At 37.7% G+C, this 21,650-nt stretch overlaps 1 protein-coding gene across 1 annotated transcript in view; it reads left to right on the top strand.

The window, feature by feature from the left end:
- LOC134586177 (transmembrane 4 L6 family member 4-like) overlaps nt 1–15,695 on the top strand; it is a 45,855-nt gene extending 30,160 nt beyond the window's left edge. Inside the window, exons 6-9 of the mRNA XM_063441679.1 lie at nt 604–693; nt 2,178–2,314; nt 13,964–14,150; nt 15,148–15,695. Of these exons, the coding sequence (XP_063297749.1) occupies nt 604–693; nt 2,178–2,314; nt 13,964–14,150; nt 15,148–15,165 (432 nt within the window). The 3' untranslated portion in view covers nt 15,166–15,695. The remainder of the gene's footprint in view (nt 1–603; nt 694–2,177; nt 2,315–13,963; nt 14,151–15,147) is intronic.
- The last annotated feature ends 5,955 nt before the right edge of the window (nt 15,696–21,650 follow it).

The raw sequence follows: 21,650 nt of genomic DNA, 5'->3' as shown, positions 1-21,650 counted from the left end.
TGGAGCTTAGAATTTTCACTAACCAATGGCTAGAAGGTTCACTCCATCATGAGCCTACATTACAGGGATTCTCTGTTCTGGGGCAGAACTACTCCTTTTGCACTTTGCTAGGAAAGGACTGGGAATGTCAAATACATATCAAATTAGGAACTAATAATCGATGCTGACAAATCCACCTCTTATGCAAAAACTAAACTATCTGTTATAATAAGATAATAAGAGTTCCTGGATATAGACTCTACTGATGAGGTAAAAAGTTACACAAAATGTGTAAAAATACTCATTCTACTGATAAGGAAATTGTATGCAAACCATGTATAACAGGAGGTCATATATGCTCCTCAGTTGCTTGGGTGGTATACTGCTGGCGAGGGGTTTACATGCGCCTATATACTGAAAACCCTAACACAACATCTGCATAAATAGTACACTTACAGCAGTTCTATTTAACTCTATTTAATATGTATTCATTCTTTAAACCATCGTTTAAGTGGTTCTTTTCTTACTTGATTTACTTCACTTTATTTACTTATATCACTTAGAGAATGTGAAAAAATATGCTTGTCCTTTCTTATGCTCATGTGATTGTGCCTCACTTCACAGATGATCTTTCCAGCTCTGGTGTTTCTTGGTCTGAAAAATAATGACTGCTGTGGATGTTGTGGCAATGAAAACTGTGGGAAGAGATTTGCTGTAAGTAAAATATATTGCCAAGTATTGCATATGATAATTACATTTCACATTTTTGGGGGATGTCTGATTATATTTTAGTGATGGTTCTGCTACACTCTGTTTAGTGTGTGCTAGAACCATCATCTTCAAATATGCAACCAGTATGCAATAGGTTTTACCAGACAATTGACACCTTAAATAGTTTAATGATCAGACACAACATTAAAACTACTGCCAGATGGAGTGTATAACATTAATTATATCATAACAATGGCATCTGTCAAGGAGTGACCTTGACAAGGACAAAATAATGATGGCTAAATGAATGGATCCGAGCATCTCCAAAACAGCAAGTCTTATGGGGTGTTCCTGATATGCATTGGTTAGTACCTACAAAAAGTGTTGCAAGAAAGAATTATCAGTGAACCGGTATCAGGGTCATGTGCATCCAAGGGCCATTGATGCACGTGAAGAGCAAAGGCTAGCCTGTCTGGTACCATCACAAAGAAGACCTACTGTAGCTCAAATTAATGAAAAACTGAATGCTGGTCATGATAGAAAGGGTCAGAACACAAAGTGCATCGCAGTTTGCCTTCAGAGTGCCCATGATGACTCCTGTCCACCGCCAAAAAGTCCTTCAATGGGGACTTAAGCATCATAACTGGACTATGGAGCAACGAAGAAGATTGTCCGGTCTGATGAATCACGTTTTCATTTTAGATCGGGTGGATGGCCAGGTGAGTGTGTGCCGTTTACCCGTGGAAGAGATGCAGCATGATGCACAATGGGAGAAAGACAGGTTGGTGAAGGCAGTCTTATGCTCTGGGAAGTGTTCTGCTGGGAAACCTTGGGTCCTGGCATTAATGTGGATTTTACTCTGACATTTACCACCTACCTGTAGATTGCTGCAGACTATGTACACCGCTTCAGGGCGATGGTGTTCACTGATGGTAGTGGCTTCTTTCAGCAGGATAATGCACCCTACCACACTGCAAAAAATGTTCAGGAATGGTTTGAAAAACATGACAAAGAGTTAAAAGTGTCCCTTGGACCTCTAAATCTCCCAGATCTCAGATCCAATTCAGCATCTGTGGGATGAGCTGGAAGAACAAATCCGATCCATGGAGACTCTATCTCGCTACTTGCGGGACTTAAACATATTCTACATGCATAAAGCACTTTAGGTGTTTGGAGAGTTCCTTTAGCAGAGTTTACTCAAAGGTGGGCTTCAAATGTGGATGTCTAAAACATAGTTGCATGGACTTCAGTTGCATGGACTTAAATCTTATCCAGCAGCTCACTAATTCTGTGATGCAGTAAACAGAAGTGTCAGATAACCATGTGCCTCCAGCAGTGGTGGGTTGCAACACCCATCATGTTCAGTTAGCTAAGGCAATCTACGTTTGTATACTAGTATAGCCACACTAACTCTAAATTATTTTTTATCCCTTTTTGAGTTAAAAGATACTTTAAAGTGTTCTGTGCTCTCTCTCTTCTTCTTGCAGATGTTTTCTTCTTTATTATTTGCAGCCATTGGATTTGTTGGTGCTGGCTACAGCTTTATAATTGCAGTAGTTGGAATTCATAAAGGTCCAAAATGTGACACTGGATATGGAAACTGGACATATGCTTTCAATGACGGGTATGTGATTTGATGTTTTTTTATAGCTTAACCTGTCTTTAGGAATCACTATCCTATAAAAAAAGACCGATTTGTGGCTCCTTAGTTGAACTACAACAAGGTTATTGTGAAAAATATTTAAATTACTTTATATTTTTATTATTAATATATTGATTTATTTCTGTATATATGATATATGCTTAAATGCTCTAATATATTGAGAAAGTAATTTCAAGCGCTTATCCAAAAATGAGAGCAAAGAGATCAGGTATGCCTAATGCAACACACAGGAATGGGGGAGTTAGACTCTTGGGTGGTCGCTCAAAACTGGATATTGATAGGGTTTCACCTAAAAACCTATCCAAAGATAAAATGAAGGGTAACACCCTAAGTGCAGTGTACATGATCCAGGAGCTGACTTGCAAAAAATGGCTAATAGTAAAAATATATAAATATAAATATAAATAAGTAAATGAATGAATTAAAAATAGTGGTAGTGGTATAATAGTAATCTAGAAATTTTTTGCTTATCCAAAAATGTTAAATCATTTGGAAAGCTTATGCCACAATATCAAACTTACATCAAAGTTTTATCTGTACAGATTAATATATTTTTAGATAATTTGCAAAGCATGTAAAGTAACATTTAAGAAGATCATCCATAAATAGCATTTGGTTTTATCCAAATGGCAATTTTTACAAATTTGGGACAATCGGATATTTGGACAAAATCTCTATCTCCAAAGTTCCTTGCAGAAGTACAGCCGAAAAAACGATGGACGAGCATGTTAGGTTGCTTGAGGATTTGGAGTTAGTTTGACAACACAAAGTTGCCCGATGATGTGGTCTACATCTCCTGTCTAATCAAGAAGTCGAAAAATAGATCACTGATGGTTAGGGGGCAGCCACTTAATGTTGATTTTATTTACAGATCAAGTTAGAAGTGACAAATAGAGGGGGGGGAGGGAGGAAAGGACAGACTATTTATTACACTTGCTGTGCTTGTGTGGGAGCGGGAGATAGACTTATCATTTATCCTGATTGGATTTAGGTTACTGCTGTACTTACCTAGCTACTGCAAGTTTATATTACAACAACTTTGAGTGAGAGATAGCCTGGGTCATTGATCCTAGTGTGAGACTGGTTAGGTTTAGATTACTGTTGTTCCAATCTATCTACTGATAGTTTCACGTTTGATAACTTTTAGTAGAAGAAAGCCTGGGTCACTGATCTTACTGTGAGTCTGGCTAAGCTACTGCTGTGACTAGCAAGTGCCAGATGCACAGTGCAATTGACGCATACTTCAAGTTTATTAACACTGTAATTATTCCTATTGTGAGACTGGTGGTTAGGTTACTGTTGTAACTAGCCACTGCTACTTACACCAAGATTAATTCACTGATTTTGAGTTTGGCAGTTATTTTTTTCTTAACTGATTGTAGAAAGAATTATTTTTGTTTGTGTGTTTAGTCCAGTGTATGCTGTGCAAGTGTGTGAGCACTGTGCAGTGCATGGTTTGCTGTGTATTATGTAGTGTTTCTTTTAAAAAAAATTAATTTTGCACTCAAACTCCCACTTTACTCCTGAGCAACAGTAATGGCCTAAGTATTCATCAGTCCAATATACTTAAAACAAAAACAGAGGTAACTTATTTTTTTTAATGTCACAATACTAGTAAATCCAACAAGCAGCAACTAATTTTTTAATACAAACATCAACACTGCAGCCACTACCACCACTACCACCACTGCCACCACCAGTATTAGTAGCATTCAGCCTTAGGCTAGTGGGAATAACATAACAATAAGTAAAAAAAAAAAAAAAAAAAGTTAAAAATTAAGAAAAAAAATGCTCCAATCACCTAGTATAGGTCACCAAACCACACAAAATACAGTACTTAAAAGTGAATAAAAAGTTGGTGAGAGCTCACTAAAAATGCATGAAATACCACACACATACAATTTACCATCAAATAGGATAAAACCTAAAGAAACAAGAAACAACAAATCATAGTGAAATATATATACAATACTTTAAAACAGATTAAAACAAATTGTCCCACTCACGTGGTACTGAGCCATTTGTAGTGGGCTCAGACTTTAAGCATCTTGGGATATATATAGTTGGTTGCTGAGATCAAGTACTGGAATCGGGTACTGGCATATTCCACTGGATACTAAAATCTGCAAGGAAACAAGCAAAGGAAAGAGACCACTGCTAGCAAGGAATGCTCTGAAACAAAAAAGGATAAATGGCAAAGGAACCGTTCCTGTGCAAAATGTATCCTTTTTTGTTTCAGACCGACATATCTAACCAGATTAAACATTTATTGACTGATGGGTAAATTGTGCCCTTATTCCAGTTTTCTATTATCCTATCCATGGCATTTAACAGTCAGAGGATTGATGAGTCCACCTCTTTTGAAGTTGACAGTTGCCATCCCCCCCCCATCCTTCCCGTGTACCCCTGCCATTGACAGCAAGGACAGTGTACTTATTGTCGTCTCTAGCCAGAATTACTGATACTGGGCTAGCATTATCAATATTTGCATATCTGGTAACGATGGAAAAGATGAAAGTCCATCAGATTCAACCTTTGATAATTGACTGAAAGAAAAGCAAACAAAAAGCTATTTAAAATCCTTCCCAATGTTGACTGTAGGAAAATCCGACTCCTGTCTACCTGCATTAAAATTAGTCTTAATTGGATAATTCCATTGCTATTCATTGATATATTAGATTTGTATTTTGATGCTGTGCATGCTAATTATGCAGATTAGTCCAGCAGGGAACCTGGGGTCAGTATTTTTATAACAAAACACAAAATGCAGACAGTTTTTAATTATGATGTTTTTAACACAAAAATAGTCTTGACATGTAAAGTCACGCTTTTTTGGTTTGCCTTGAATTAATTCAGTTACAAAGATTTTTTCTTAAATAGTTTTTACTTTTTTTCTCTAATCTCAGGTATCTTCTATTATTAAATTATGTTTCCTTCCGTCCAAATTTTGACACACTTCCTTTAAGACTAAAAAAATTGTGTTTGTTTTTTCTGTTTGCATTTATTATTTAGGAACAATTCTATTAATGTTTGTTGTACTTGTTCACCAACAATAAATGCTATGAACACACAATACTATACACTACTGAACAGAAAATAGGAAGCATACTGTTTCTGCAGTAAAATTATTTCATACCAGTCCATGTATGACAGTACATCCTCTGTCCCATTATTGATTAATGCTTGGCACAGGATTTACAAATAGACAAGTTGAAAACATAGCTGAAAACATAGCTGATTCTTTTTTTTATCATTGAGCGATTTTGGCCTAAATGAATTCCTGACAATTCACAATTTAGTATTTGAACCTGTGATTTTTAAGGCTTTGTTATGTACAGGTGATACTCGAAAAATTAGAATATCGTGCAAAAGTTAATTTATTTCAGTAATGCAACGTAAAAGGGGAAACTAATATATGAGATAGACGCATTACATGCAAAGCAAGATAGTTCAAGCCGTGATTTGTCATAAGAGCGATGATTATGGCTTACAGCTCATGAAAACTCCACATCCACAATCTCAGTAAATTAGAATATTACATGCAATCAATAAAGCAAGGAGTGTACATAGAACAATATCGGACCTCTGAAAAGTATAAGCATGCATATGGACTCAGTACTTGGTTTGGGCCCCTTTTTCAGCAATTACTGCCTCAATGCGGCGTGGCATGGAAGCTATCAGTCTGTGGCACTGCTGAGGTGTTATGGAAAACCAGGATGCTTCAATAGCGGCCTTCAGCTCTTCTGCATTGTTTGGTCTCATGTCTCTCATCTTTCTCTTGGCAATGCCCCATAGATTCTCTATGGGGTTCAGGTCAGGCGAGTTTGCTGGCCAATCAAGCACAGTAATCCCATGGTCATTGAACCAGGCTTTGGTGCTATTGGCAGTGTGGGCAGGTGCCAAGTCCTGCTGGAAAATGAAGTCAGCATCCCCATAAAGCTTGTCTGCGGAAGGAAGCATGAAGTTCTCCAAAATCTCCAGGTAGATGGCTGCGTTGACCCTGGACTTCATGAAGCATCTTGCAGTGTGTGCCTCTCCATTCTTCCTCCAGACTCTGGGTCCTTCGTTTCCAAATGAGATGCAAAAGTTGCTCTCATCAGAAAAGAGGACTTTGGATCACTGAGCAACAGACCAGGTCTGTTTTTCTTTAGCCCAGGTAAGACGCGTTGTTTGTTGTTCAGGAGCGGCTTGACAAGAGGAATACGACATCTGAAGCCCATGTCCAGGATCCGTCTGTTTGTGGTGGCTCTTGATGCACTGACTCCAGCCTCAGTCCACTCCTTGTGAAAGTCCCCAACACTTTTGAATGGCCTTTTCCTGACAATCCTCTCCAGGCTGCGGTCATCCCTGCTGCTTGTGCACCTTTTTCTTCCACACTTTTCCCTTCCACATAACTTTCTATTAATGTGCTTTGATACAGCACTTTGGAAACATCCAACTTCCTCCGCAATTTCCTTTTGAGGCTTTCCCTCCTTATGGAGGGTGTCAATTATGGTTTTCTGCACAACTGTCAGGTCAGCAGTCTTCCCCATGATTGTGATTCCTTCTGAACCAGACTGAGAGACCATTTAAAGGCTCAGGAACCCTTTGCAGGTGTTATGGCTTACTTAGCTGATTAGAGTGGGACACTGTTAGCCTAGAATATTGCACCTTTTCACAATATTCTAATTTACTGAGATGAGCTTTGCATGTAATGCATCTATCTCATATATTAGTTTCCCCATTTATGTTGCATTGCTAAAATAAATGAACTTTTGCATGATATTCAAATGTTTTGAGTATCACCTGTATATGCTTATGTCAGTGTTAATGTATTGAACTTAAAGAGTATGTCTCTATGAAATGCAGCCCATACAGAAAGCTCAGACTTTAAGCATCTTGGGATATATATAGTTGGTTGCTGAGATCAAGTACTGGAATCGGGTACTGGAATATTCCACTGGATACTAAAATACTAGCTGCTGTGTCTGGTGAAGTAGGATGTCGGTGGGTGGGGTAAAAGGGTGGGCCACTGATGTAAATCATGTAACAAGAACAGCCCAAAGGGACAAACATGCCCAAAAAGGCGGCATGTCTGCATGAATTAGATGGTCAGCCTGGTGTGAATGCACATCAGGCTGCCTACCAATCATGCAGGATGACAAACCAAGGGCATACTGTGTAGACAGCACCCTGAACTTGACATAAATGCATCTAATGATGCGCTAGCTCTACGCTTTCTAAGGACTGTCCCCTAGCACTCGCTGGTCCACTCCTCTCCTTACCTTCTTACTAGCAAGCAGAAGCTCCTGTTATATGACCTGGAACAGAGGAAATGTGTATGTAGTGAGTGTAGAAGAAAGGGGACATGCCACAGTGTTACAGAGACTGAAGCAGCAAGAGCAGCATGGTGCGCAACTTTTAACTAATTTCATTGTCAGCCAGTCCACACCAGTTTTGTTCATCTACATCCTTTTTAAGTTTCCATACTTAAACTAGAGCATGTGAAGAGTAGTAAAACAAATTACAAAAAATAAATATATATATGTATGTATATATATATATATATATATATATATATATATATATTATTTTTTCTTTTTAAATCAATGGGCCTATCGCGAGGCATGCGTCTGGACCTTCAGCTCCATCAGCCCCTATGTTAATCCGGCCCTGAGTTTCATGCTTTATTATTTTTTTTTTTTTACAATTTAGGGGGGTCGAACATCTCACAAAGGATTGCTCCAACAAATGCCAGGGTTTTACAAAAACAGTTTTATTAGAGTATCCGTTTAGGTCTGTTGACTGACTTGGGCCATGTATACTGCTGGCGTGAATATATAACTTTTAAATATTATTGCAGATCCACTTACTTTTCTATGAGTCTCCATTATGCTAATGATTTGTTAACATATGTGGTTTGCTTAGGGCTTTGTTTAAGATTAGTTCTCATCGCATTATAAATGTTTTTGTACAAATGTAATTATGGTGACAAATTTAATAATAAAAAAAGTTGGAAAAAAAATGTTTAAATACATGATTAGATGTTTTAATCAAATGTATGACTTGGTCTTCACTCACTGTGAATAGCTTTTATAGTTTTATATCATGAAGACTGCAAAGCCACAGTAACCAAAGATTATTGGGCTAACGATAAACAGTGTATTAGTAGAGATTGCAATTTCTAAACTTCTTAAATCTTGGCATACGTCAATCAAATTTTTTAATTGAGTGATACAGATACATTACAAGCAAAAGAAAGCAGTGTACAATAACCTCCAAGCAAATATATAAACAAGAATGTAGAAGTTAATGTACTGCTCATTTGAAACTCATTTTTTTTTAAATAAAAGGAGAAGGTAAAATAACAGACATGCAAAGTGCACGGGCTCAGGCATTAAATCCATAGACTATGTTCCTCAGTATGCACTGTGAGAGAATATATAGGCAATAGGTTATAAACAAAGCAACTATACTCTACTAAACTAAGTCAATATCTAGGTAAACATTAAGAGAGTGGTGGACTGCAAAAAAATATGATATATACGATGTATATAACCACTGGGTTGCTCGATTACAGTAAAGCATATAAGAACAAACAGAAATAAAATTAATAGGAACATGCTTCAGGCCCATAGAATTATAACACATTACATAGTGAATAATAAAACAGAGATCATCAGTTGCAGTGAATCTGCACTTTGTTCACAGCACTGCACAGCCAATGCCTGTGGATGGGAGGCTACAGGCACAACACTGCTTGAGTCCACCCAGTCATGGATGGGCACACCACCAACTCCAGATGCCGATATGATCCTGCTTTGTGCCTCTGTGAAGTCAGCAATGACCAGTTTTTCTTGAACAGGCATTCAGCCTCGCCGAGCGGGACCCTGTGACTAAGCGGATTGCGTGTACAGATTAGGCCCCCTCCAGGGCGCCATTGGGGAACGGTATAACCCCTGCCAGTCCAAAGCGTGGGGGAGAGGCTAGGTACCAATCTAGGGCAGGAAATTGGCCACATTCTCTGCCCCAGATGTCACCATAGGCCTCAAGAAAGCCTGATAAGTTCAGAAGCTGTCAGTACAAGTAAGGCTCAGTCTATTCACTCGGCAGAGTAGTCCTCTTTTAATATAGTGCTTTTTAAGGCGAAGAAACGATTTGCAGATTAATCAGCAATATTTCAAGCTAAAACTGAGATGCTTCAGCCATGTGCAACCTACTCGATTGGCTGTCAGGCCCTGCCCCCTAAATCTAGGTATATGTATAACTTTTAGAAAATATATAAAACCTCTGATATTTATCCTGACAGTACAATATAATTTGCTTTGATAAAACGTTCCAAAAGAGCCAATACCTCACAATATAACACACTGTCACTTTATATAACATCACCTAAACATCACCTAATGTTCCTCATTTAAATGTAAATAATTAATATAGGCAGGCAAATCTGTTTCAGAATAAGAAATTCTGCATGGCAAAGGGTTACTTCACTGCCTAAGTAAAAAGTAAACTGTTCAATAGATATACCCCAAATGAAAACACTTTAATTAAGTGTAAAACAATTTAATTCATTTAATTATGTATTTTTTTATTGTGGAATATCTCAAAACAGCTTGCAAAAGCTCCAGATCTCTTCTCTGCAGCCTTTGAAAACCCTCCACTTCTTCACCAGTCTAGACTTTCTGTGGCTGTCCAATCACAGACTTTTTAATGCAGTTTAATGAGAAGTCTCTGCGAGGCAGGTGCTCTGAGCAATTCCTCCCTCTTGAGCTTAGCTCCATTGAGCTAAACAAACCAGGAAGTAACAGTACCAGATATCTGCTTGAAAGCCTGGGGGTGTAGCAAGGTTAAAGGACCATTATAGGCACCCAGACCACTTCAGCTCAATGAAGTGGTCTGGGTGCCAGGTCCATCTAGGGTTAACCCTGCAGCTATCAGATAAACTGATATGTTTACATTAGGGTTAATCCAGCCTCTAGTGGCTGTCTCACTGACAGCCACTAGAGGCGCTTCCACGCTTCTCACTTTGTTTTTCACAGTGAGAAGGCACTGCCGTCCATAGGAAAGCATTGAGAAATGCTTTCCTATGGACTGCTGGAATGCGCGCGTCTCTTGCTGCGCATGCGCATTCGGTGTATGACGACGGAAGAGGGAGGAGAGTCCCCAGCGCCGAGGGAGCCCGGCGCTGGAGAAAGGTAAGTGTTTAACCCCTCTTGAGCCCGGCGGGACGGGGGCCATAAGAGTGGGGGGGGGGGACTTATAACACTATAGTTTGTTTTCCTGGCACTATAGTGGTCCTTTAATTTATAAAACTGTCAATTTCTTTTGAAATCTACGCTTTTTTGTAATATGATAAAAAGAGGACACACTCTTCACACACAAAGTACTTCAGCAAGATAAAGTGCTTTAGGGGACTGCAGTGCCCCTTTAATATATCTAATTGCAATTTCTAGTTCTAAGTTTGTACTTATTTACAGTGAAGCCAAATTTAGTGAATATCCCCAGCTAGTACGTCTTACATCTGAGAAATATAGAGATATAGATAGAATGTTCCAATTCTAATTATTGCTTGACTGCTATATAATGCAACTTGTGCTAACTGGTATATACGAAGCTTGGCTGCAATATAGCTAAACACAAACATATCCAGTGATAAGTATTCAACATTTTGGATTATAATTTTTTAATTGGCCAGCTTCATATTGCTTCAAGCATGTTCTGCAGAAAAGATCATTTCAGGCACTCCCTTAGTCGGTAATTTAGTCTTTCTGTACAATCAATGCCTGTCTTGCCTCCATCTGCTCTCAACTTGTGATTAGATTGGGACAGTTTTTCTGCCATGGTTAATACCTACGACAGCTGTGTAAAACTCAATCATTATTACGTCTTCAATTAAACCACAGCTTTCTTTTACTTTTAAACTACAGTTAGGCTGCCCATTTATTCCTGTGACTAGGAGGTCTCCCGATATCATGATGTTATTATTTACAATTTCCGTTGTTAAAATATATCCCCTTCTAGTTTTGGTTCAATTAATTATTACCTTTAATGGCATAATTGAGTTATCATATCTAGTGCAAACATTACTCAGTGGATATTCAGTCATTCTCTCCAAACAACATCTTTGTCATGTGATTAGTGCACTGCCTTATATTATCACATGTGTTCAGTTTAAATCACATCATGTTTTTAGGAAAATAGCCACATTTTGTAGTGATACTTTTTATATGAAAATAGTCCTTCTCTTTTCTCTGTTTCTAAGCATTTTCTTAAAGTTTTGTATTCCTTAGAACATCTATGTATCATGTATTATATAATGATTTTAACAGTTATCTTATCTGCTAAAAAGGTAATTTTAGTGTCTACTACAGAATGGAAATACAAACATAGGTAAAGCAAGGACATGTCCATTCCCAGATGGTTTTATATAATTACACAATGGTGCCATAAACTCAATTCTCCTGTTTTATTATTCATTGATGTAATTACAGCTTTTATTTGATCAAAGGGATCAAATAATATCCAAAGCTGGCCAGAGCACAGTATATAGATTTAATAACATACTTTACCAACATCACTCATGTCCCATTTATCACTCTGTATTGTGCACAGTAAATAATAGGGTTATTCACTAAAGAGTGATCTTATGTTGTAAACCTTGCTTCAGAGGAGACCCAGCATCTGTCAGGACCATGTAAGAGGAAAAATAATTGTAAAACGGCTGGTTCCATTACTGGGGAACAACACCAGGCTCAGAACATCATGACCACTACAGTAGGCTATTATAATTATAATAATTATGATGACTGGAATAACACTTTAGTCCCGACAGGTCAATGTCCTGATTTAGACCTTATTTCAAAGTATTTAAGTTGTAAATCCATTGAGCCTCCTTTCTATTAAGTTCAGTTTGCCTATCTCCCCCCTCCAATGTCTTTCTGCCAAATCAATTCCAATCGCCAAAAAAAAAAGTCCAAAGTAAAAGGGGGACAGGTATTACAGTGTTTCGGAACACTTAGTTCCATCTTGTTATTTCTTATGTTGTAAAAGTGCTCTGCCAGTCTAATGTACTGGGACTATATACTGGGCTCCACATTTACATTGTAACAGGTATACAACAAAAGTACTGGAGCATTGTATACATTTTCTTATGCTATATTCTTTTTTAGTTATGTATTTATATGTTTTTCTCCTCTGATGTTTACATGTGGAGCATCTTCCACAGCTAAAAAAAACCGTGCAAGTCGAATAATCTAGGAATTTTTTTAGTATCTTTTTTCAAAAGGCTGGGAGCAACTTGGTTTTTTAAATTGTCCGGCTTTTTATAGATAACTGTTGGTCAATCTGGAATGACTTGGCCTAATACTTCATCCTTTTTTAGTATATGCAAATGTCTCTTTAGGATATTTTCTATTTTTCTGGCTTGGGAATTGTATTTAGTTACAAAGGCATATGCAAATTTCTTTACATTTCTATTTCTTAAATTGGTTTTGTTGCCGGTGAGTAAGGTTTTTCTATCTAATGAATTTACATCTTCTTCCTCCCTTTTCATTTTTTCTGGATCATAACCTTTCTCTAGGTACCGCTCCTTTATAATTGAAACTTGTTCGTTAAATGTTATTTCATCCGAACAGTTCCTCCTCAAACGTGTAATTTGGCCACTAGGTATGTTTGTGAGCCAGGGTGGATGGTGTAGACTGTTTTGGTCTATAGTCGTATTGCAGTCTGTGCTTTTAAAAAACTTTTTACTTTTTAGTTGATCCTCTTTTAAATAAAGGGTTAGGTCTAGAAAATTGATTTGTGTTTTATTTATGACAGATGTAAAATTCAAGTTATATTAATTGTTATTTATATTTTCAATAATAGAAATGAGGCTTTCTGCATATCCTTCCCATATGATCAAAACATCATCAATGTAACGTCGCCATAGGACATGACTGCCCCCACAAACCTCGCCCAAATGTATATGTAAATGTTCTGAATGGGATACATACAGATTGGGGAAGCTGGGGGCACATCTTGTTCCCATGGCAATGCCACACAGCTCTAAGAAGAATGTAGAATTGAACCAAAAATAATTTATGGTCAATACAACATGTATACATTCAACGAGAAACTCAATCTGGTTAATATTTAGTAGACCGCTGTTAACCAAAATTTATTTAATTACGTCTAGTATCATTAATCATTATTTTTTTAGATTGCTGGTTATATTTTAACTTTGGTCATTGTAAGGTGGTATATATTCCCCACGGTTAGGTGATATTATCCACTTTTTTGCTCACCTCACTTATAAGTTTTGATTTTATTAACTTTTTTTGATGTTTAGAGGGCACACTATTTAAGTGGGTGGAGTACACTGTATATATAGTGGATTTACATATATATATATATATATATATATATATATATATATATATTTTTTTTTTTTTTTGTGGTTTATATTTGTTTTTGTCCACCATCTTCTATATCTCAAAGTTCATATACCCTTTCCAAGAAAACCCAGTAAAAATGTGAGCATTGTATTTAATAATTAAGACATGAAAAGCAAAATTATTTGCTCACTTAAATTGAAAATAAAAAGGTATCACTGAGACGAGTATTTTATACCGATATTGTTGTTTTCAGAGAACACCTGGGGAAACCAGGCATATGGAACAGATGTGAAGAACCTAAAGATATTGTGCCATGGAACCTAACTCTATTCTCATTGCTCCTGATAATGAGTGCAGTCCAAGCTCTGCTCTGTGCAATTCAGGCCATCAATGGACTGATTGGGATGTTCTGTGTTGGCTGTAAATCTGGATGTTGTGGGGTAAGTTCATAGCTGGTACATATTATGTCATCAATGTATATTTCACCCCTTTCCACATGGTTTAAAGCACTAATTAGTCTCATAGGGAATTCAGTATGTATGGGATGTATTGTGGCATAGGGAGAGAGTGCGTGTGAGAGGGTGAGATAGGGCTTTAATTTGTAGGGGCATTTAATTTCATTTTCATTATAATAAAATAAATATATTATGTTTTTGTCATTGAAACAAAAATAAAAGTTTCATCCATCCCTTCCCCTTGTCATCCAGAGTGGAGAGCCTATGGTCTGCACCCTCACTCAGGGGCAGATCTGATTTAATGATTCTTGCAAGCTCCAGACTCATAGTATCAGAGTGTTGCCAATGTAAACCAGAGCTTAAGGGAGCTTTGCACTCATTTGTACCCAGAAGAGGGTGCAATCCAGAAGATCTTTAAACCCCCTACAGTGGGTGCAACGGGCCAGTGTGGCCCACTGGCCCATAAATACACTGCTCTGCTTAGGCTGGTCGAGGAGTATTCTGCCCAATCTCCTCAACCACCAGGGTCCTTAAAGTAGCAGACTTAATGTAATGTCGGTGCTAATAGCACACTAAATAAGGGTAAAGAAATACTTAGCTTCCAGGAACCTAATGCTGCACAACTTAGAGAAGCTGACTGCAACATTAGGAAGACCTCTCCGTAACCAGGAAGAGACTGTGGAGACTGTGTACATATTAGTGACAGCAAGATGTTGCACCTGGACTGGGCAGTAATTGTGGCCACATAATTAAACAGTTATGATGAACAGTAAAGGGATTTTTTTTTTCATTTATGTATTATCAAATAATTAACCTCATAATAAAACTAATTAATGATTGTCACGACATGCAACGTTAAAAAACAACAACTCTGTTCTATTCAAATATTGAAATAAATGAAATCCACAATCATGATTTGTTTATTGAAATGTATTATTCATTTTGCTTATTAAATAATAATCTTCCTTAATTTCACACACAGGGTGATGGACCAGTTTAACCACAGCAGACATTAACTACATCAGTCTCTCCCGTGTCCATGAAAACTAATTCTGTACAGAAATCCCGGGTCCCTAATACATATATTCCCTAAACTAGAGAAAGAAGTACTAGAATGAAGAGGTTGTTTTAATAAGCTCTGACTAAATCTTCTACCAGTTTTCAAGAAATAAAGTAGCTCTGTTTTCCTGCCCATTTATATTCAATGTTTGAATACAGTGAGTTTTAGAATAAGGTTACATCTATGACCCATATCAAAACCTGAGTATTTCAATTGATAGGTATGGATTACCATATCTAATACTAATATATGCTTATATATTGTGATCCATTGATGCATATTTTAATCCATATTACCTATTAATAGTTCATATTTCTAACATAGAAACGGGTGTTTAAAAGGACACTATAGGCACAAAGCAACGTTAGCTAAATTAAGCAGTTTTGGTGTATAGGTCATGCCTCTGCAGTGTCACTGCTCACTTCTTTGCAATTTAGGAGTTAAATCACTTTGTTTATGCAGCTCTATTAACCCCTTAAGGACCAAACTTCTGGAATAAAAGGGAATCATGACATGTCACACATGTCATCTGTCCTTAAGGGGTTAAAACCTCCCTGCGTGCGACTTACACCACCTTCCTAAAAACTTTGTTAAAAATAACCTAGATATTTTAGGTTCCTCTATTGCACAATTTGATTCAATTTCTTATCTGCAGCTTTGTTACCTTATAGATGATGCAGGCAGTGGTGTATTCTGGTTTTGTGCTGCCCTGACAAATCTGACAAACCTGACAAAGGCATGACAAATCTCGGGCACCCTCCACCCCTCCAAATATCTCTTCCTGACAGACACACGCCCTCACTGATAGATGCAGTGACATACACTCACTTACAGATACGCAGTCATTGTCACACACACTGTTTAACCAACACACACTTTCACTGAAACATACACATTCACAGAAATACACACACACATTCACCGACAGACACCAATATACACTTACTGACAGACATGCATTCACCAACAGACACATACACACTCACTGACAGAAATGCATACACACTCACTCAGTGTCAGACACACACACTCTGGGACACACTCACTGACAGATACACACTGATTAACACTTATACAACACTCACTGACAGACATATATGCACTCAGTGTCAGACACACACATTGACTGACAGACACACATACACTAGCTGACAGACACACACTGCCAGACATACACATTCACTGACACACACTCTCAGTGACAGACACACACACACACACTGAAAGACACAGATACACACACTGACACACGCTGAAATATGCATACATACACTGACAGACAGACTCAGTGACAGATACACACACTGACAGACACACATACACACTCAATGACAAACACATGTACACTCTCACTGACAAACATGTATACACTCTTACTGACAAACACATATACACACTCACTGACAAACACATATACACTCTCCTTGACAGACACACTCTCACTAACAGAAACACACTAACACACACACTAACACACTCACTAACAGACACACACACACTAACACTCACTAACAGACACAATAGCACTCACTAAGACACACACACTCACTGATACACATACACACACACATTTACTAGCACACACACATACTAACACTCACTAACAGACACACACACTAACACACACTTCTTTCGTTCCCCCCCTGAAAATGCCGCCAAGGCAAATGCCTTGTCAGCATCGCGGTAAATGCAGGAGCCTCCTGTGTGTGATTAAAGTTCAATTTACAGAGAAGGAGATAAAAACTTCTAAATTAAGTTAAGGTCTGAAAATTCAACATTTTTCAATGTAAGAAACAAAAGTGATTTGACTATTAATTATTAGAGAATTTAGCAATGAGACTAAAAGGGCATAATCTGTACATCAAAACTGCTTAATTGAGCTAAAGATGTTTATGATGCCTATGGTATTCATTTAATAACTGCATTGCATCATTTTGCTTATACTGTAACATACATATTGTTAGGTTGATGAATGCATATAAAGTAGGATATGACACAATGGATATATAGTGATAAGTGAATAATATCTCTCTTGGTTTTTTGTAAATTTTCTAAATGTGTGTTTTCTTATAAGCATCTACCTATCTACCTCACCTGTTGTGTGTTTTCCTGGCTCAAGCAGGCTACATGATATAAATAAGTTATATATAACACATCTATAAAATGTAATATGGAACCCATGAATGGTATAATGCTCTGAACTGACAAAATACAATGTAGCACCTGAGATAGTTAGGAGACCAAAACAGTGAAAATTCAGTGTGTTCTATGTGCTAATATTGGGTTTGTAAGACTGTGAGGAGAAATCTGATGTGGTGGTGCTAAAACTAAAGTAGTGTACAAAATGCATGCCATTGATGTTCCAAGGGTGACAACCTGTAAACTGTGTTTGATTGTTTAGTAAGACCTTGCCAGATTGAAATACAACATTACATAGTCGTAAAAACAAGATTAAATAAAAAATGTAATAAATTTGAAAAAGATCTAGTAAAATAAAGTTTTCCTGCACAACCCCGAGAGATCATTCAATTTAAAAATAGTAAATTAGTGAAAAAGTAAATTGATGTGTTCAAAGTATCACATGATGTAGATGGCATCCATTGATGGTGGAATCCTATAGGTCTGGATACACCATGTTGTAATCCTGCATTATCAGAGGAACTGGCACCTGCTAACCACTGTGACCAAGGAATATGCTTTGTACTTCAACTATCATCAGTATCAGTCAATCCTACATACACAATCTCAATGGTGACCTTATTTATAGTAACAAAGATTAGTATTATAAGGTTGCTGTAAAGAATGCAATAATGCATTATCGTTAAAAATTGCTTGATATTTGAAACTTGATATTTTGATAGTGCTATTTTTTTCAATAAATATAATGATCATAATGTAACTACACACTGTGACATCTGTGTTGAAGTAAAAAAAAAAAAAACATTTTATTTTTTAACGTGCAAGCATTTTCCCCATCCCCATCATTTTTGCAAACAGGGGTAATGAGGTTTTACTGTGTTACAGTGATAAGTGGTTTACTTATGTAATGGCGTCACCATCACACTTGTTATTTAATGTACTGAACCATATTTAGACATGCTACTGAAAACTTGATTTATTTTTACTTTAAGCATTTTTATCTATTCATGAAAAGATAAAAATGATGATATGGGGCAGGAATTGCTAAATACCGTTTAATGCATGGATTGTCATATCTTTAATAAAGTATTGTTTTTCATCTGTTCTAATTTATTTTGTGGGGGTTTTAAGTTTTGAAAACCTACAAATTGTGGTCTTGTTCATATTCACATAAGGACATGAAGGAGAAAAGACAGAATTAGTGGTGGTGCTTGCCAGTAAAAAGGGGCCCTTGAGCAGTCAAGAAAAAAATCAGTGAAATGAGTTGGAACACGATATGCTGACATCTGCCATTTAAAAGTCCCTACACTAGGTAGAAGGAACAGAATGATCTGAGTTGGTGGAGGGAAATACCAAAGATGAGAGAGGGCAGAAAGATTGGAAATAATGTAGGATAAAATTAATAAAATGAGGAAGAAATAAACAGCTGGAAAGAAAATAGAAAATTAAAAATATAGGGAAACACGTTGGAACAAAAATGGAAAAATCAATAGAAGGTACAAATATCTTGTCATAAAGCAGGGTCCCTTACTATATTTATCAATCCCAGGGATTTATGTTAGCATCATTGTTGGATGACAAAACATGCAACAAGCAATTTATTTGCAGTTTACCACCCACTAATACACATTATTCAGAGTAAATAAACTGGTTGACCTATAGAAAATACTTAGACAATACAAAAACCCATAGCATTAGTCAATACCTGTCTAAAATCATCTATGACTCATTATGAGCAAATTACGTAAATGTGAGCAAAAATAAATCAGTTATGGAGTTTTTCATGGACCTAAAACCGCCATGCAAACGAGCTCTACAAAAATTAAGCAGTTTGAGGTAATGAACACCTTTTTAAGAAGGGCTTCAATTTTTGTGATTGGGTGGAGGGGAAAAATAACTTTGCATGACTCATCAAAAACCTGTTACCCCATGCCTGAGCATCATGAGGGAAGTTAAATAGTTTTAAAAAAACAAAACCTTAATATTCACTAAACAAAATTCTAAACGCAACACTTTTGTTTTTGCCCTTATTTTTCATGAGCTGAACTCAAAGATCTAAGACCTTTTCTATGTACACAAAAGGCCTATTTCTCTCAAATATTGTTCACAAAGCTGTCTAAATCTGTGAGCACTTCTCATTTGCTGAGATAATCCATCCACCTCACAGGTGTGGCATATCAAGATGTTGATTAGACAGCATGATGTTTGCAAAGGTGTGCCTTAGGCTGGCCACAAGGAAAGACGACTCTAAAATGTGCAGTTTTATCACATTTTAGAGTTGTCTTTCCTTGTGGCCAGCCTAAGGCACACCTTTGCAAACATCATGATGTCGCAAGTTTTGAGGGAGCGTGCAATTGGCATGCTGACTGCAGGAATGTTCACCAGTGCTGTTGACTTTAAATTGAATGTTCATTTCTCTACCATAAGCCATCTCCAAAGGCGTTTCAGAGAATTTGGCACTACATCCAACTAGCCTCACAACCACAGACCATGTGTTACCACACCAGTCCAGGACCTCCACATCCAGCATCTTGACCTCCAAGATCATCTGAAACCAGCTACAAGGACATGTGCTGCAACAATTGGTATGCATAACCAAAGAATTTCTGCACAAACTGTCAGAAACCGTCTCAGGGAAGCTCATCTGCATGCTCGTCATCATCATCGGGGTCTCAACCTGACTGCAGTTCGCAGGCAAATGCTCACATTCGATGGCGTCTGGCACTTTGGAGAGGTGTTCACGGATGAATCCAGGTTTTCACTGTACAGGGCAGATGGCAGACAGCATGTATGGCATCGTGTGGGTGAGCGGTTTGCTGATGTCAATGTTGTGGATCGAGTGGTCCATGGTGGCGGTGGGGTTATGGTATCGGCAGGAGTATGTTATGGACAACAAACAGGTGCATTTTACTGATGGCATTTGGAATGCACAGAGATACCGTGACGAGATTCTGAGGCCCATTGATGTGCCATTCATCCGCGACCAACACCTCATGTTGCAGCATGATAATGCAAGGCCCCATGTTGCAAGGATCTGTACACAATTCCTGGAAGCTGAAAACATCCCAGTTCTTGCATGGCCAGCCTATTCACTGGACATGTCACCCATTGAGCATGTTTCGGATGCTCTGGATCGGCGTATACGACAGCGTGTTCCAGGTCCTACCAATATCTAGCAACCTTGCACAGCCATTGAAAAGGAGAGGACCAACATTCCACAGGCCCCAATCAACAACCTGATCAACTCTAAGGAGGAGATGTGTTTCAATGCGTGAGGTAAATGGTGGTCACACCAGATACTGACTGGTTTTTCGGACCCCCACCACCACCCCCCAATACAGTAAAACTGCACATTTTAGAGTGGCCTTTTACTGTGGCCAGCCTAAGGCACACCTTAGCAATAATCATGCTGTCTAATCAGCATCTTGATAAACCACACCTGTGAGGTGGATGGGTTATTTTGGCAAAGGAGAAGTGCTCACTGACACAGATTTAGACAGATTTGTGAACAATATTTGAGAGAAATAGGCCTTTTGTGTACATAGAAAAAGTCTTAGATCTTTGAGTTCAGCTCATGAAAAATGGGGGCAAAAACAAAAGTGTTGCGTTTATAATTTTGTCCAGTGTATGTTTGGAGGGTTGTTAGAGGGGTAGAGGGTGGCCTCTAATATCACTTTTTGAGTTCACTGGGAGTCAGCATAAGACAATTATTTTATTTTATTTTTCCTTATTAGTATCATTCTCTCATTCTTCATTAGAAATACAAAGTTAATCTAATTTTTAACATAAAAAAAATTAAACTATTCTGTAAACAGTGGCAATAAACAAGCTTAACATGATTAAGGAATACCAAATTATCTGTTTAACTCATAAAAGTCTTTAGGGCGAACATAGTTTACATATTTTTGTCAACTCTTTCCTATGTTGATAGAACGCTTTCCCTCTGAAACACCTAGAGCAGTATTTCAAAACATGCATAAGCATACGTTTTTGCTGACCTCTACTGACAGTTTAGGGAACAGCCATTCAAAAAAACTTACAGCGTGCCTGTCACAATCTTAAAACCTTCCCATAGAGGATGAGTGTTGTGTGTTTGTGTATAGTGTCTGCACTTGTGTGTTTGCCCTCCTGCTGCTTATCTTTTTCTGGTGGTCCAGTGGGGGAGTATTGTGGTCTGCACCAATACTGCAATTTGCTGTAAGAGCTCACTCACAGCAAATTGCCCAGTCAATGACTCAGAATGCTGGCTATGGTGCTTTGAGTCATTAAGAAGTGGCAGAGGACGA

This window comes from Pelobates fuscus, chromosome 2, assembly GCF_036172605.1.
Source record: "Pelobates fuscus isolate aPelFus1 chromosome 2, aPelFus1.pri, whole genome shotgun sequence".
Taxonomy (NCBI): Eukaryota; Metazoa; Chordata; class Amphibia; order Anura; family Pelobatidae; genus Pelobates; species Pelobates fuscus.
The sequence above is the reverse complement of the archived record's forward strand: the minus strand, read 5'-3'. Positions and strand labels throughout refer to the sequence as shown.